This window comes from Dipodomys merriami, unplaced genomic scaffold, assembly GCF_024711535.1.
Source record: "Dipodomys merriami isolate MVZ:Mamm:240054 unplaced genomic scaffold, mDipMer1.0.p SCAF_11, whole genome shotgun sequence".
Lineage (NCBI taxonomy): Eukaryota > Metazoa > Chordata > Mammalia > Rodentia > Heteromyidae > Dipodomys > Dipodomys merriami.
This window is the reverse complement of record NW_027202382.1, coordinates 29,889,314-29,903,327: the sequence shown is the minus strand read 5'-3', so window position 1 is coordinate 29,903,327 and position 14,014 is coordinate 29,889,314. Positions and strand designations below refer to the sequence as shown.

Sequence of the window (14,014 nt, the reverse complement as noted above, 5' to 3'; positions counted from 1 at the left end):
GCACACACAAGCACACACACCCTTCAGGGTGCAGGGTATACTGCAGCACAGCACATGCCAGTGGTCACTAGCTGTGGGTGGACCATCAAAGGCTCCTGGGGTCTGGCCCAGGTGCACCTGTGCACTGATGCAGCAGGTAGAAAGGTGGCCAATAGGGGGAGCTCTTGTGTCCTTTCAAGAAAGCACCCAGAGCCGGTAGGGGCCAGTCACTAAGGCTCCCTAGGAAACTGGCCAAACTCCCCAAACTGGGGAGGGTTGCATGTGAAGTAAATTGGGAGTAGGGTCTGCAGATGGGGAAGTCAAGGCTCAAAGAAGGGGGTGCTTATCTGAGATCCTGTGGCGAGAGGGTGGGGGACAAGAGGACATGAGGTGAGGAATTAACTGGTAGAATGTGAAAAGTCTTCCCTGGGGAAACTCCTGGCACCTGGGAGGCCTAGGCCACAGGTAGAGATCGGAGTCAGAGGAGGTTCCCGAACAGGTGGGGGGTAGACGGGCTTATTGAAGCCAACAAATATAGCTATGAGCCATAGGTTTGAGTTTCAGGCCCTGTACTCAGATAGTCTCAGAGTAAGTAAACACCACTCTACCTTCCTAAGTGTCCCGGTCTTTTCACTTTTACTTTTTTATTTTTGTTGGTTGTGGGGCTTGAACTCAGGGCCTGGATGCTATCACCTGAGCTGTTTTGCTCAAAGCTAGCACTGTACCATTCTGAACCACAGCTCTATGTCCAGTTTTTAAGTGGTTAATTGGAGATAAGAACGTCACGGACTTCCCTGCCTGGGGTTGGCTTTGAACAATGATCATCAAGTCTCAACCTCCCGAGTAGCTAGGATTACAGATGTGAGCCACCAGTGCCCAGCTTAGTCTTTTCACTTTCAGCACAGGTATATGGTAGAACAGAAAGATCTGGGCTTTGGAGTCAGACAGGCCTGGATTTCAGTTCTTTCTGTTTGTGCTAATATTAGTGTGTGTTCTCTGACAAGTTGCTAAACCTCTCTGACTCTGTTTCCTCACCTAAAAGTGGGACTTACCTGAGGCACTGGCGGTGGTGATACACACAGAATCTGGTAATGCTGTGAAAGACTGAGCCTCTGACTCAGTCTCCCTGGCCACTGGCCACTGACCCTCCCCATCACTCTCCATGAGACACACAGCCCACTTCGGTACTTTAGGGAGCTTGGTAGCCTGGAAGAAGCTTGAGTCTTGAACTGTCTTGTACCCCTAAAGCCCCCCTCCAAGACTGAGGCCCCCCCCTTAGACCTTGCCTTCGAGGGCACTTACCTTCAATCCATCTGGCCCTGCAGGACCAAGATCACCCTCCAGGCCTGGCTCTCCCTAGAAAGGTAGTAGGGAAAGCTGAGGAAGATCCCGGATGCTCTCCCTTTCTCTCACGGGGCAAGCACACAAGGGTACACATCCTCAGGGATGGGGAATGACATAATTATCATAGGCCAGATCTTGCTGGTCCCAAGGATAGCCTAGACATGACATCTGGATTTGCTGCTTGGACTGGGATGGTGGGTCTGCCTAGTGGGTGGGAGTTGGCTTTACCATTGGGCATGCCTCAATACCACCTGTCTGAGGGGCATGTCCAATACTAAAGTGCCCATGGTATCTGCTGTTTGTCTGAAACACATGACTGACACCACCTTTAAGAGCTGATGGCCAAGATGTGGCAGGCAGGTGGATTCTACTCCTCCTATGCCTGTGGCATCATTAATTGATCCATTAGGACCCAAGTTCCATGAGTCAGGCCCTCTGCTACTCACTGCTGTGCTCTCAGTGCTATGAGAAATGTGCCTGATGCACAACTCTTCTCTTGCCTGCTGAGTTTCTAGTGGGGCCTTCAAAAACCTTCCTAACACAGCTTCCAAGACTATTGATCAAGCACAGTGGACAAAAGTCAGGCCACGCTCTCCATCTCAGGCCTCTACGCTCTTCTCTTTGCCATGTGGCCTTTCCCTCTTACAAAATGCGGACATGGTGGCCACCAAGGAAGACCAGACAAAGCTGTAGAGATTCTCGGTCTATCTCTATAACCAAGGAAACCGAGATTTGGGAATAAAAAAAAAAGCTCTTCCCTTCCCCATTGAGCCCACACACCCTGAGGCTTTCCAAGGAGAATGAAGTTGTTTCCACTTACCCGCTGACCAATGAGGCCCTGCTCCCCAGGCGTGCCCAGAGGCCCAACGTCACCCTAGAAGAAGTCAAACACAAACCACATGGGGGTGGGGCACAGGTGCTGCGGCCTTTGCCATTCTTTCTGGCTCTGACTCAGGGCAGGGGAAAGGGGAGATGTCTTCTCAAGGACCAGAGAGTAATTGTGAAACATCAACCAGAGCCCCTGACCATGAGTTTCTCCTGTGCCAGAAGAGAAGGATCACCATCACCATGACCACTATTAGTCCTGTCACCAACACGATCATACTCACCACCATCACATCATTACCATCACTGTCATCTTCACTATGGCCATCACGACCACCACCATGATCACTTTCTCCACCATCATTACTACCGCCATTACATCATCATCACCACACCCATTCAATCACCACCACCATCGCCACCATCAAGATCACACTCACCACCATTATCATTACTATAGTCATCATCAACACCATCACCGTGATCACTTACCTCCATAATCATATCATTACTACTACCGTCATCATGATCACCCTTCCCACCACCATCACCATCACCAATACCACCACCACCACCACCATCACATCATCACCATGATCAATTTCATCACCATCATACTACCACCATCACCACTACCATCATGATCATACTCACTACCACCACCAACATTAACACCATGATCACCTACCACCCCCACCCCTCACCACCACCATCACATCATCAATACCACTGTCCTCATCAACACCACCACCATCATGATCACTACCATCACCATCACCCTCCTCGGCTCCAAAGATGCACTGGTGTAGTAAGAACTTTGTCGCATGGAGACGATTTGACTTCCCCAATGACCTGAAGAAAGGTGTTCTTTGGTAATGGAAGAAGCCAAGACTGGGGCATTGGTAGTTAGCCCAAACTTTAAAGGGACTCTGATGAAGGATGACACCTTTAGGATCCAAACCCGGTGGCTTGGCTCCATGAACATCAGCTGCAGCATGGCAACTCTGACTGAACACCTTTTTTTTTTTTTTACTCTTCCTTGAGACTTGGTGAGAACCCCAATAGGAAGGAAGTCTGACTATATCTCCCGAGAGGCCTCCAAAAATCCTTCTCATCTGGGGATTTCCAGGCTTTGCAGCTTGGTCATCCCAGAACCCCAGCTTGGGCTTAACAGGAATAATCCACTTTTACCTTGCTTATATACCAGGTGCTTTTCTTCACTGAACAAAGGATCTGACAGCTAAGCCAGGTCTAACAGTGCCAGGCCTGTTGCAGCTCCCTCTTCATGGGAGGGAGATGGGCACAGGGGAAGTGTTCAGCCCCAAGTCCCACAGCCCCTCAAGCTGGCTCCCCTGGACTTGGGTTTTACTGTGTGTCAGCACGGCACATAGGCCCGCATGGGGTGCAGGACCAGAAGGGGCCCAGGTATCAATGGGTACCTGTTTCCCAGCAGGTAATGAGGGGCACTGGAGCTGGGATACAGATGCTATCACACGTCTGGGAGGGGTGGCCAGGGCAGGTGCCAGAGAAAATGCTGTTAGGCAGGGGCTCAGGATGGCTGAGCGTGGCACTGGGGCCACAGCAGGCCCCGCTCCCCAGCCAGCAGTACAGAGACCCCATTATCCTGGGCACAAGAAAGGCCCATTTCTCTTCCTCATGGAGGACGTCGTTGCCAGCTGAGAGCTGGTTTCAACAAGTCATTTTTCTCATCTTTCATCTCGTCTTACCTTCATCCCAGCTTCCCCAGGAAGGCCTGGTTCTCCCACAGCACCTGGTGGCCCCTGCGGGGGGAAAAACACACAAGCAAGCAAGCAAGCGCGCGCACACACACACACACACACACGTGCACACACACACACACACACACACACACACACACACACACACACACACACACACACACACACACACACACACAAGGCCATTGGTTTCTTGCAGAACAAGAGCTGTCCCCTTGTCCCCTACAGATCAGGGGGTTAACTAAGGTCCCAAGAGGGCAAATGTTGTACCCAGATCACACTGCAGACACACCGAAGTGGGAGCAGCTACGGTCTCTGGGAGTTTGGAGCTGACACCAGGGGGGCTGGGCCCAGCCTAGCAGCTGCTGGACCCCCCTCTTTCCCCAGGACTGTGGTTTACCACACAGGGGCTCTTGGCAAGCAGGAGGGGAAAAATTCATGATTCACATAAGGATGGGGAAAAGGCCAGTGGATGTTCTGAGGCCTTCTCTTTGTAGCGGAGCCAGGGAGATGGGGGCAGGAAGGGGTCCTGACTTATCTCCTTGGCATGGTTGTGGTCTTGTGTAAACCTCAGGGTTCAGATTTCTCCTCTGCATAAGGCCTATTTGCCCCCCTTCCCCACCCCCAGCTCATAGCTTCCAGCTCCCAGTCCCTCAGCAGCCTCCCTCTCCGGTCTTCTCTATACACTTCTCTGTATACTTCTCAGCAAGTTGGGGAATGGGATGACTGACAGATATTTTGCGCATCAGTGATGCAAGTAATGAAGTGGTGCTGTGTCCTGCCCCCTCCCCAGGGTCCTGGCATGGCTGCATCACACTCAGCCCTGAGAAACAGTCCCACTGCTTGTGCCCCAGCCTGGATCTACTCTCTTCTGGGTCTCCATCCTCCAGGCTATAGCATAGAGGACCCAGCCATCTCTACTGGCTAAGGAAGGATCAGGAGGAGGAGGACTGGTATGTTCTCAAAGCTGTAACAAGGGACAAGCAAGAGCCCTTCGTCACTCACCTTGGGTCCCATCTCTCCTGGTGGGCCGACTAGCCCCTGGGGTCCCTGAGGTCCCTGGAAACAGATACATAGATGGTTGGGAAAAGCTGGCCTATATCCCCTTTGGGGCCCAAGGCTTGATTGATGATGCAGTGTGTAGCAGTGGAGTGAGGGGCAGGGATAGAGAGGACCACAGATCTTGGGGTCACACAGCCACCTCCAGCTGTCTGTGGCTTCCTGCCACCCAGTGCACTGTCCTATGTGCTTCCCCAAACTCCTGTACCCCTTCCCCCCACCCCCCCCCCGCCCCATGCAGAAAGCTTGAGTCCTGCTCACTCCACACCATCTCTCTTCTATACTGCTCTCCCCTCAAAGCCACCTCTGGAAATGCCATATGATCCTGCCCACCTCTGGCCGACTGGTGTCAAAGGGCAACTCCAGGAACCTCTGCAGGGGTGCCCTGCCTCTGACACTCAGACTCCCCTAAACCCATCCCTTCGAGATGTCCCTGCAATGTGCCTCTGTTCCCTGCCCCCTCAGTGACAGCCCTGTCCTTGGGACAAAACAGACTCAATGTGAGCATGACCATGGCCATGTCTCTGAGGACTGCTCCCTCCTCAAGCAGCTGCTACTTTATTCTCTCTCTGCCCTCCACCCCCACCCCACCATTCCCCCCTCCTGCCTCTCTCTGTGCTGAGCTCACTACCCATGTCTCATGTCATGTCTACAGCAGGATGTCAAGGGAAGGGTGGTTGTCCTCAGTTTCCTGGCAAGGAAACAGGCTGCAGAACAAGTCAGCCAAGACTTAGGCCAGAGCTTCCTCCCATGCAAATCTCTTGTCACGGACGCCTGGCCTATCCGTGACAAAGCCTGGCATGTCCTTTTCTAGTCTTTCTTCTTGTCTGACTACCTTGCCCCCCACCCCAAGTAGAGGTCCAGCTCCATCAACCTGATAGGGGCAAGGATGGCGAGGAGAGAAGGAACAGACGACACACTTACCGGTTCTCCTGGGAGGCCCTTGGCACCTGGGGGGCCTGAGGGACCCGGGATGCCCTGTAGAGACAGAAACAGAGAACCTCAGTTTCTCATGGCTACCTCACCCTACCTGTCAGCCTCCTTTCCCTCTCCCCCACCCACCTCAAGCAAGTCAGTAAGGCAGCTGGTGTGACAGATGGGGGTGTGGAGACCAGGGGTGGGTAACCAGCACCATGGGGTTCCGCTAAAGATGGGGGTACCTGTGGATCCCTCCCCACCATCACCCGCAAAGCTCTGCGGGGAGAATTTCCGACACTGGCATTACTTACGAGGAAGCCTTGTGGGCCCGAATGGCCCCGTTCGCCAGCCGCACCCTGCAAGCACATAGGGGGGAGGGGTCAGGGGCTCATTAGAGGCCCACAGCGCAGGGCAGATGGAGGGAGTGGGGCCAGGCAGCTAGTTCAGCATAGTCACAGTCTGACATACCTGTTGTCCAGGCTGGCCTGGTCTACCTCGAGGTCCTGCAGGGCCCTGTATGGTGTGAAGGTTGGAAATGTCTCGGAAGGACCCTTCACAGAGAAGGGATTCACCCCACAGAAGAGCGAAGGGACCCATGAGACCACGTGTTTGCCCCTGTCCCCACTGCACAGGTGGGAAAACTCAAGTCCAGAAGGAGTTAGGTACCCAGTTAGGTACCCTGGGTCAAGAACCAAGTCCTCTTCCTTCTGATGGGGCTGCAGAAGTAGCCTCAGCTCCAGGGGTCCCAGTGGAGTGCATCTTTCTGGCCCACCCTGTCTTCCTGTTGTTGTTGGCTTGCAGAGTGGAGCGTGACAGGATGAGGGCCTGGAGCTGTGCCCTCAGCCTCTCTGAGACTCCCTGCTATCCATAGGGGTCTGGGGTTGGGAATGCTGAGCCCTGGTGCTGGGGTTCTGACCTCTCCCCCCAACCCTCAGGAAAGTGTAAAGAGCAGACCACAAGGTCCGTACCTTCAGACCCTTGGACCCCTGCTCCCCAGCTGGTCCATCTGGTCCTCGTGGGCCCTGGAATAGGAAGAAGATTCTAGCACAGTGGACGGCAGGGGTCTCCCTTGGGCTGAGAAACAGGAAGGCGGAGCTAACCCAGAATGTGGGGCTTGCCCTGCTCAAGACTGGGTTCAGCCTCCTACCTTCCCACACCTGGCACCCCTTGGCACAACCCACTGGATGCAGTGCCTGCCTGAGATGGCTCTGCAGGAGCTGTGCGTGAAGAACCCTGTCTACAGAGACTGGAGTGGGAAGGGCTGCTCAGACCACCCATTGCACAGAGGAGACTGAGTGCCAGAGCCAAGACACACACAGCCAGGTCCTCAAACTGGTATTCACCCAGTACTGCTGCCTGCTTCTCTAGAGCAGTCACAGCACGGGGACGACGGGCCACACAGCCAGATGTGTGAAACAGACCCCTCCCTGGCCATCTGTGCAAGAGCCAGGCCACTGTCCACTGACCCTCAGAACCTTGGGTTCACTCTGATTCCTCAGACCCCGGTCTCAGTCCTTGGCAAGCTGGGAAGTTCTGGGAACAGGTGAAGCCCACTTCCAATCCCAGTGTCCCTGGTGGGAACAGAGGCCTTGCCAAAGGAAGAGGCTAGTGAAAGACCCCTTAGTAGGCCTCAAGTTGGCATCACCCTCGAGGGCCCTGCCATGGAGAGAGACAGACAGGACAGAACCTCTGGAGATGCCCCTGGAGCACTACGGTGCTTGCTCTGGGGGCAGAGCAGGAAAAGGCCTGTGCTGGGGGACAAAGCATATCCTGGAACTAGCCTGTGACACCTCCAGACCAAGGTGGTTTGGGCATGTAGAGAGTGGCTGCGGAGGAGTGAGGAAACTAAAGAGCCAGAAGTGGAGCTGTGGTTCAACTGGTAGAACACCAGCCTTGAGTGACAAAGCTAAGGGACAGTGACCAGGGCCTGAGTTCAAGCCCTAGTACTAGCACACGCACACGCACACACACACACACACACACACACACACACACACAACTAGACTCCTTCACTTATCCACTGCCTTGAACACCCAGCAGTTCAGGCTCATCTGCATGGACACCATCAGGCCTCACTCATGAACATAGACCCAGAAGGAAAAGAGCCATGCTGACATGAGGCATCTCAGACACAGGCCAAGACCATCTTACAGAGGCTCATGCCTACTAAAAAAAGACAGCCCAGGAGGTGCGGGCACACAGCCTGAGTCACACAGCACCCGGCTCTCCCCAGGGATCAAAATCTTCCTTGGAGAAAGGCTGTAATCTAATTATAATAGCAAAAACAGCAGCAGCAATGATAGAGCTAGTCTCCTGTTTTACCAACTAGAAAGCAGGCTAGACATGGAGGTGGATTTGAGTGTGATCACACAGCTAGTGTGCATTTGAACCCGTCGTGGATGCCCATTTATTTAATCACTGTCTCTCACTGTTGCTCAGGGGGTCAGGGTGAGAATGAGGTCCCCATCACAGGGGAGTATGCAAGTCATCGCCTAGAGGAGCTTGCCAGGAAGGCTGCATAGAGGACAGGGTATTTGAGAAGACAAGTTTTTTTTTTTTTTTTTTAGTTGGTTGTGGGGCTTGAACTCTGGGCCTGGGAGCTGTCCCTGAGCTCTTCAGCTCAAGGTGAGCGCTCAACCACTGGAGCCACAGCGCCACTTCCGGTTTTCTGGTGGTTGATTAGAGATGAGAGTCTCATGGACTTTCTTGCCCAGGCTGGCTTTGAACCAAGATCCACAGATCCTCCTGAGTAGCTAGGATTACAGGTGTGAGCCACTAGCACCCAGCTTAAAACAAGATCTTTTAAAACTCTAGGAGACCCCTGACCCTGGCAAGCTTAGGGAGAAGTATGTGTATGTGTATGGCGGGGGGGGGGTTGTTGCGGGGAGGCAGCCTGGGGGAATGGGACCAAGTTTACTTGTCTGCAGAGAAGAGGATTTACTTAGCCACTAGCCACCCTGTCTCCTTAGCCTGCTGTGCGTGGATACATGGAGGACTGGCTTTGGCCATGCCCCAGTGATCCTGTGGGTTCCCTGATCTACCCTCCTTTCCCCCATACGCTGGGCAGACCTCCAGTTAAGGCAGCCTGACTTTCCGTCCAAGCCATGCATCAACTCTCACGTACACACTCCCCACGACCAATGTCTGCCCGTGTCTGGGGCTCCTCTCCAGCCAGGCCCAAATCAGGCTTGGCAGAGACAAAAACAACCCTGGTCATGCCCAGTCCTCATGAGAAAGGGGTGCAGGAAGGAGAGAAAGACAGGTAGGAACTCTGCCCACTGCCTAGGAGGGGTTGAGTAGAGAGGCTCTTGTGAGGTTACTGAATGTCTATGGCCAAGCTATCTGGTCTGTTGTTCTGTCACTGGCCCATTGCAGAGAGAACCAGAGGCTCAAAGGGAAAGCGGGCTGCCTGAGGTCCAAGAGGAACCAGGACTAAAAGTCAGTGTCCTGAGCTGTACCCAGCGTGCAGAGTGCTGCTGAATACTCCAGGCTTAGCTCTTATCTTAAATCTTTGTGGCTCCCCACTACCCTGAGAGCTTAGCTATGGCTGTTGAGGCCCTGCCTGGCACAGTGCCTGCTAAATCTTGGCCCCATCCTTCTGCTCCTTGCTCTGCTGACTAGGAATCCCTAAACCCACCATGCCTTTCCCCAAGCCAGGCCCTCTGCCTAGAAGCCCTCTTGAAAGCCTTCCTGGGCACCTTTCCCAGATGAGGAGCCTCCTCTGGGCTTCCATGTAGCCTGAGCTCCCTCCATCTCTGGGCTGAGGACTGCTCTCGCCTGCTGTCTCAGGTCTGTCAAACTGTTGACTGCCCAGGCGGCCAGGCAGGGAACTGCCTGACCCATTCTCCCAGGTTTCTGCAGAGCCTCCCACAGCAGATGGTAAAGAAATGATGGCTGGATGTGAATGAGTGGACCAGAGAACTCATTGGTGCCCAGTAGACTGCAAGACCAGAGGCTCCAACCCAGACCAGAACAAGGCCACAGGGCCCAGGTCCAGCACAGTTCCAGGGCTAGCATGGACCTTGGCCGTGCTACAGGAATCCCAAGAGTCAGGGCCAGGACGTGGTCTCCGGCAGCTGTGGGTCTGACTTACCCGGCGACCCTTAGCTCCCCTCACGCCTGGTGGACCTTGAGATCCAGGAGCACCCTGTGGGAGGAGAAGAACCCTTTTTAGGGGGGCAACAACAGCATAGGGGTCACTGCAGCCTCAATTGGGTGGTCCAGCCTGGCCCAGGGGCTCCCATATTCAAGACAACTTTTAGGCTTGGCCAGTTAAAGGCAAACTTTTTCCTAGGATCCTGGGGGCAGTGAGCAGACACTTCCCCTGGGAGAGCAACTTCCTTATTTACCTCAAACTCAATGAGAGGCTATATGACATGTGTGACAGTCTCTTTAAAACATGTGCCCTTTTTTCTCCCCAGCAGGGATCCAAGTGCTGTCTCCTTACCCTGACACCAAAAAAAGACCCTTAAAGGGTCACAGGAAAGGAGACGGGAAAGGTGGGGGCAGGGCAGGGCAGTGGGAGGGGTGGAAGGAAAAGAGCAGTCTGCAGCAGGGTGAAGAAGAAATGAAGAGAAAGGAAGGGAAAGGAGGGAGGGAGGGGAAGAAAGAGCCGGTGGGCTGGCTTCTTTGACTTCTCAGCACCTGAGTGGGCACAAACATCTGCAAAGGGGCTGCAGTACGCAGGGGACAGGGCAGATCTCATTAAGCAGAGACCGGCGTGGCCAGATCTTCTGGCAGCCATGTCACCCCCACACACTCTGCTGGCTACTGCTGGTGTTGAGTGGGTGGGGCTTTGGCATGATCCTGGCCTGCCTGGATAAAAAGGCAGGTCTGGCAGCTGCTGGTGAGGTAACCAGTTAGCACTGGGAAGTGTTGGGAGTCCAGTCTTCACACCCCGCCACTGCCACCAATTAACCAGGTCGCCTCAAGTGCTTAAGACTCTTTGGGTCTCGGTTTCCTCATCTGTGACACGGTGTCCCCATCAGCTAGTGCCGCAGGACACTGATAGGACCGAAGCGGGTCCTTAGGAAAAGGCTGCCATATGTCTGCTCTCTCTCTGCATGTAGGGAGAGGCTAGACCCAGGGTGAGAGCCAGCTCAGGTACTGAGAAATGGAGGGAAGGGGGAATATTCTTGGCTGGCTAAGAAGACTGTTGTAGAATATGGGAATCGGTGCCACTGGGAAAAGGCCAATGAGATAGGCCCGGTACCTTCAGTGGCAATAAATGGACAGCTCCCATGTGTAGCGATCATAGCTAACAGTTCCTGCCATGATATAGCCTGGTGTTCCCACTGCCTTCCCGGTCCCACCTCCAGCCTCTCACTTTGTCCCAGTGACCTCTTTTCCAGCTTTTCTCCTCTCACTGGACAAATGTCGAGAGACTTAGGCCAGGGACACAAGAGGTAGAATTTGGCAATGGACCCCAAGCTGCGGCTTCAGCGTGGTGCCTCCCATGTTAGTGGGCTCCAGTCTTTCCATCTCTGAGCCTAGAGGAGAGAGGCTAGCGGCCTCTGGAGTGGGGACACTGGACACTGGGATTCCAAGCTGGCAGCCTTGGCCACTAGGCTAGCCCCAGCCAGCAGAACACTGGTCCTTTGGCTTCTTGCTTCTCTCCCCTACAGTCCCATTTCTGCATCCTTAGCTCCTTCAATCTCGGGTCAAATGTGCTTCTCATCCTCCTCATGTTCAGAGAAAAACACCAAGTGACAGAGAGCCCAGATCACGGCTTGATCCCAGCTCTGCCCAGAACTTTCTACATCATCTAAGGGACCACAGGGATGACAGGGCATCCGCTGAGCCTTGGCATCAGTCCTAGATAGCAGTATTTCTTCTGTACAGTCCTCTCACTTGGGAAGAGTCCCTTCACATCCTACCTCAGCATCTAGCATTGCATGGAGTGCTGGGGGCACTCAGTGAAAGTCTGCTAATGACTAAGAGAACGTTTTCACTGACAATCACTCTAGACAGGGACTCTCCAACCAGTCCTGCACCTCTGGGGCTGTGTATGCCTGGTACACCATTGGGGGTCAGAGTTGGCTTTGCTTTCCCTGATTGGCCACCAAGAATCATGTATGTGCAGTTCTCCCATGGTTCCCAGCTGTCATAGGGTGGTCCTTCCCATATTTGTCCAAGTACCTAAGCCTCACCCTCAGGGGCTCCTAGACTGGAGCTTTAATCTTGACTGAAGTCAACTCCCTTCATGAAGTTATACCCTCTTTTACACAGAAGCAGAGGGTCCACAAGTAAGGGGGTCCTAAGTCTGGAGTCCTGAAGCCCTCCCTATCTCTCCACCCGAGATCCTTACATAGGACCATCCCTGAGTCTTCTATTGTCATCACAAGCTCAGAGCCCCTCCATAACAAGCATGTCTTGATTACTGGATTCTTTCTGTCCTGATCTTTCAGAGTGAAAGGCAGGGCTGCTTCCTGCTGACATGGCTCAGACACAGACAGAGCAGTAATGCTACTGACCAAGGTGTTCTTTTTTTTTTTTTTTTAACCCCCCTTTGGTGGATCATGGAGCTTGAACTTGGGGCCTGGGCACTATTCCTGAGCTCTTTTGCTCAAGGTTAGTGCTGTACCACTTGGAACCACAGCGCCACTTCCGGTTTTCTGGTGGTTAATTGGAGATGAGAGTCTCACAGATTTTCCTGCCTGGGCTGGCTTTGAACGGTGACCTTTATATCTCAGCCTCCTGAGTAGCTAGGATTACAGGCGTGAGCTGCCAACATCCAGATGATCAAGGTGTTCTTGAGTGACACACATCACTCGCAATGAGCATCTGTCCCCTAGTTTCATTAACCCGCCGAGCCACATTTTCATTGCCCCAATTATTTGTTCTATTTTCCCGATGAGCAAAAATTTGGACTCAGAGAAGTTTGGGGATTAATTCCCCAGAGAGGGTAGGCAGGGTTTCCATGCCAGTTCTGTGATTCAGGATTCTATACCCTCACTTGTGACCATGTGTTTGGCTCAGAGACAAAGAGGGCTTTGCTTACCGGGGGCCCAGGCTCTCCAGGGGTCCCGACACTACCTGGCATTCCAGGATGACCCTGCCAAGAAGGAAAAGGATGGATCAGCAGAGGGAAGTGCCTCTTCTTCCTGAAACCCCACCGTAGCCACTCAGCCCCAGCCAGGAGCCACGAGGGAAAAAAGCTAGGCCTCCTGCAGAGAGGTCTGGGGCCTGTGGCAGGTAGAAGGAGCAGTGTCACCTAGGCTGGGACAGCAGAGGCAAAAGGATGCAGACTTACTCCTTACCATCGACCCCTTGGGTCCAGGTGCACCTGGGGGCCCCATCATGCCGCGATCACCCTGTGGTGGAGACAGCAATACCAACAGGTCATGGCTGGGCTGCAGGTGGCTCTGGGGGGGCCCACGCAGTAGTCCTTCCAAGGGACTCAAAAGGGCCCAGGACTTCAGGGTCTATGCAGACTCCCTGCTTTGCTCACAGCCATGTCATTGGCAAGGGTTTTACTTGCTGAAAACCAAAGCCTTAGGCCAGATCTGGGAGGCTGGCCTTCAGAGGCTCCTGAAGCTCACCACACAGAGGGTATCATTGGGCCCAGAACTGTTCTGACTAAGAATGCACTAATTACTATTGCCCCCCACCCCTTGATCCTGATCCACATTACAAGGTCCTCATTAGACCCAGAATCCCCTGGGCTAGGTTTCCTGGGGGCAGAAAACATCGTGGAAGTCTTTCACCCACTGATCAATCCCAAAAGAGATCTGGGGGATCAGAGATAACTCATTCCTTCTAGACCAATCAGACTGGAGAGCCAAAGAGCAGGGACAACAGCCAGAACTACAGCCAGAAGGCTAAAGCTCCATCCTGCCTCTTTTTTCCTGACAGCCATTTTTCCATCCACACAGGCAGCAAAGAGCATCTACTATGTGCCCAATTCTATCTGTCAGGCCCCAAATACTCAAATGAAGAGTGGAAATAGGCTGGATGCTATGGCTCATACCTCTAATCCCAGCTATTCAGAAGTCAGAGATCGGGAGAAACAAAGTTCTAGGTAAACCTAGGCAAAATGTTAGCAAGACCCTATCTCAATCAATAAGCTGGGCATGGTGGTTACAAGCATGGGAGCCCAGCTACATGGGAGGTACAAATGGGAAGATCACAGTCCAAGCTGGCTTGGACAA

At 53.5% G+C, this 14,014-nt stretch overlaps 1 protein-coding gene across 1 annotated transcript in view; it reads right to left on the bottom strand.

Annotated features, from left to right (window-relative positions):
* Positions 1–14,014, bottom strand: part of Col27a1 (collagen type XXVII alpha 1 chain) — a 113,605-nt gene that overhangs the window by 24,666 nt on the left and 74,925 nt on the right. Inside the window, exons 32-42 of the mRNA XM_070004991.1 lie at positions 13,124–13,177; positions 12,865–12,918; positions 9,958–10,011; positions 6,833–6,886; positions 6,333–6,377; positions 6,176–6,220; positions 5,871–5,924; positions 4,893–4,946; positions 3,876–3,929; positions 2,144–2,197; positions 1,282–1,335 (exon numbers count right to left, since the gene is read on the bottom strand). Coding sequence (XP_069861092.1) covers positions 1,282–1,335; positions 2,144–2,197; positions 3,876–3,929; positions 4,893–4,946; positions 5,871–5,924; positions 6,176–6,220; positions 6,333–6,377; positions 6,833–6,886; positions 9,958–10,011; positions 12,865–12,918; positions 13,124–13,177 — 576 coding nt within the window. The remainder of the gene's footprint in view (positions 1–1,281; positions 1,336–2,143; positions 2,198–3,875; positions 3,930–4,892; positions 4,947–5,870; positions 5,925–6,175; positions 6,221–6,332; positions 6,378–6,832; positions 6,887–9,957; positions 10,012–12,864; positions 12,919–13,123; positions 13,178–14,014) is intronic.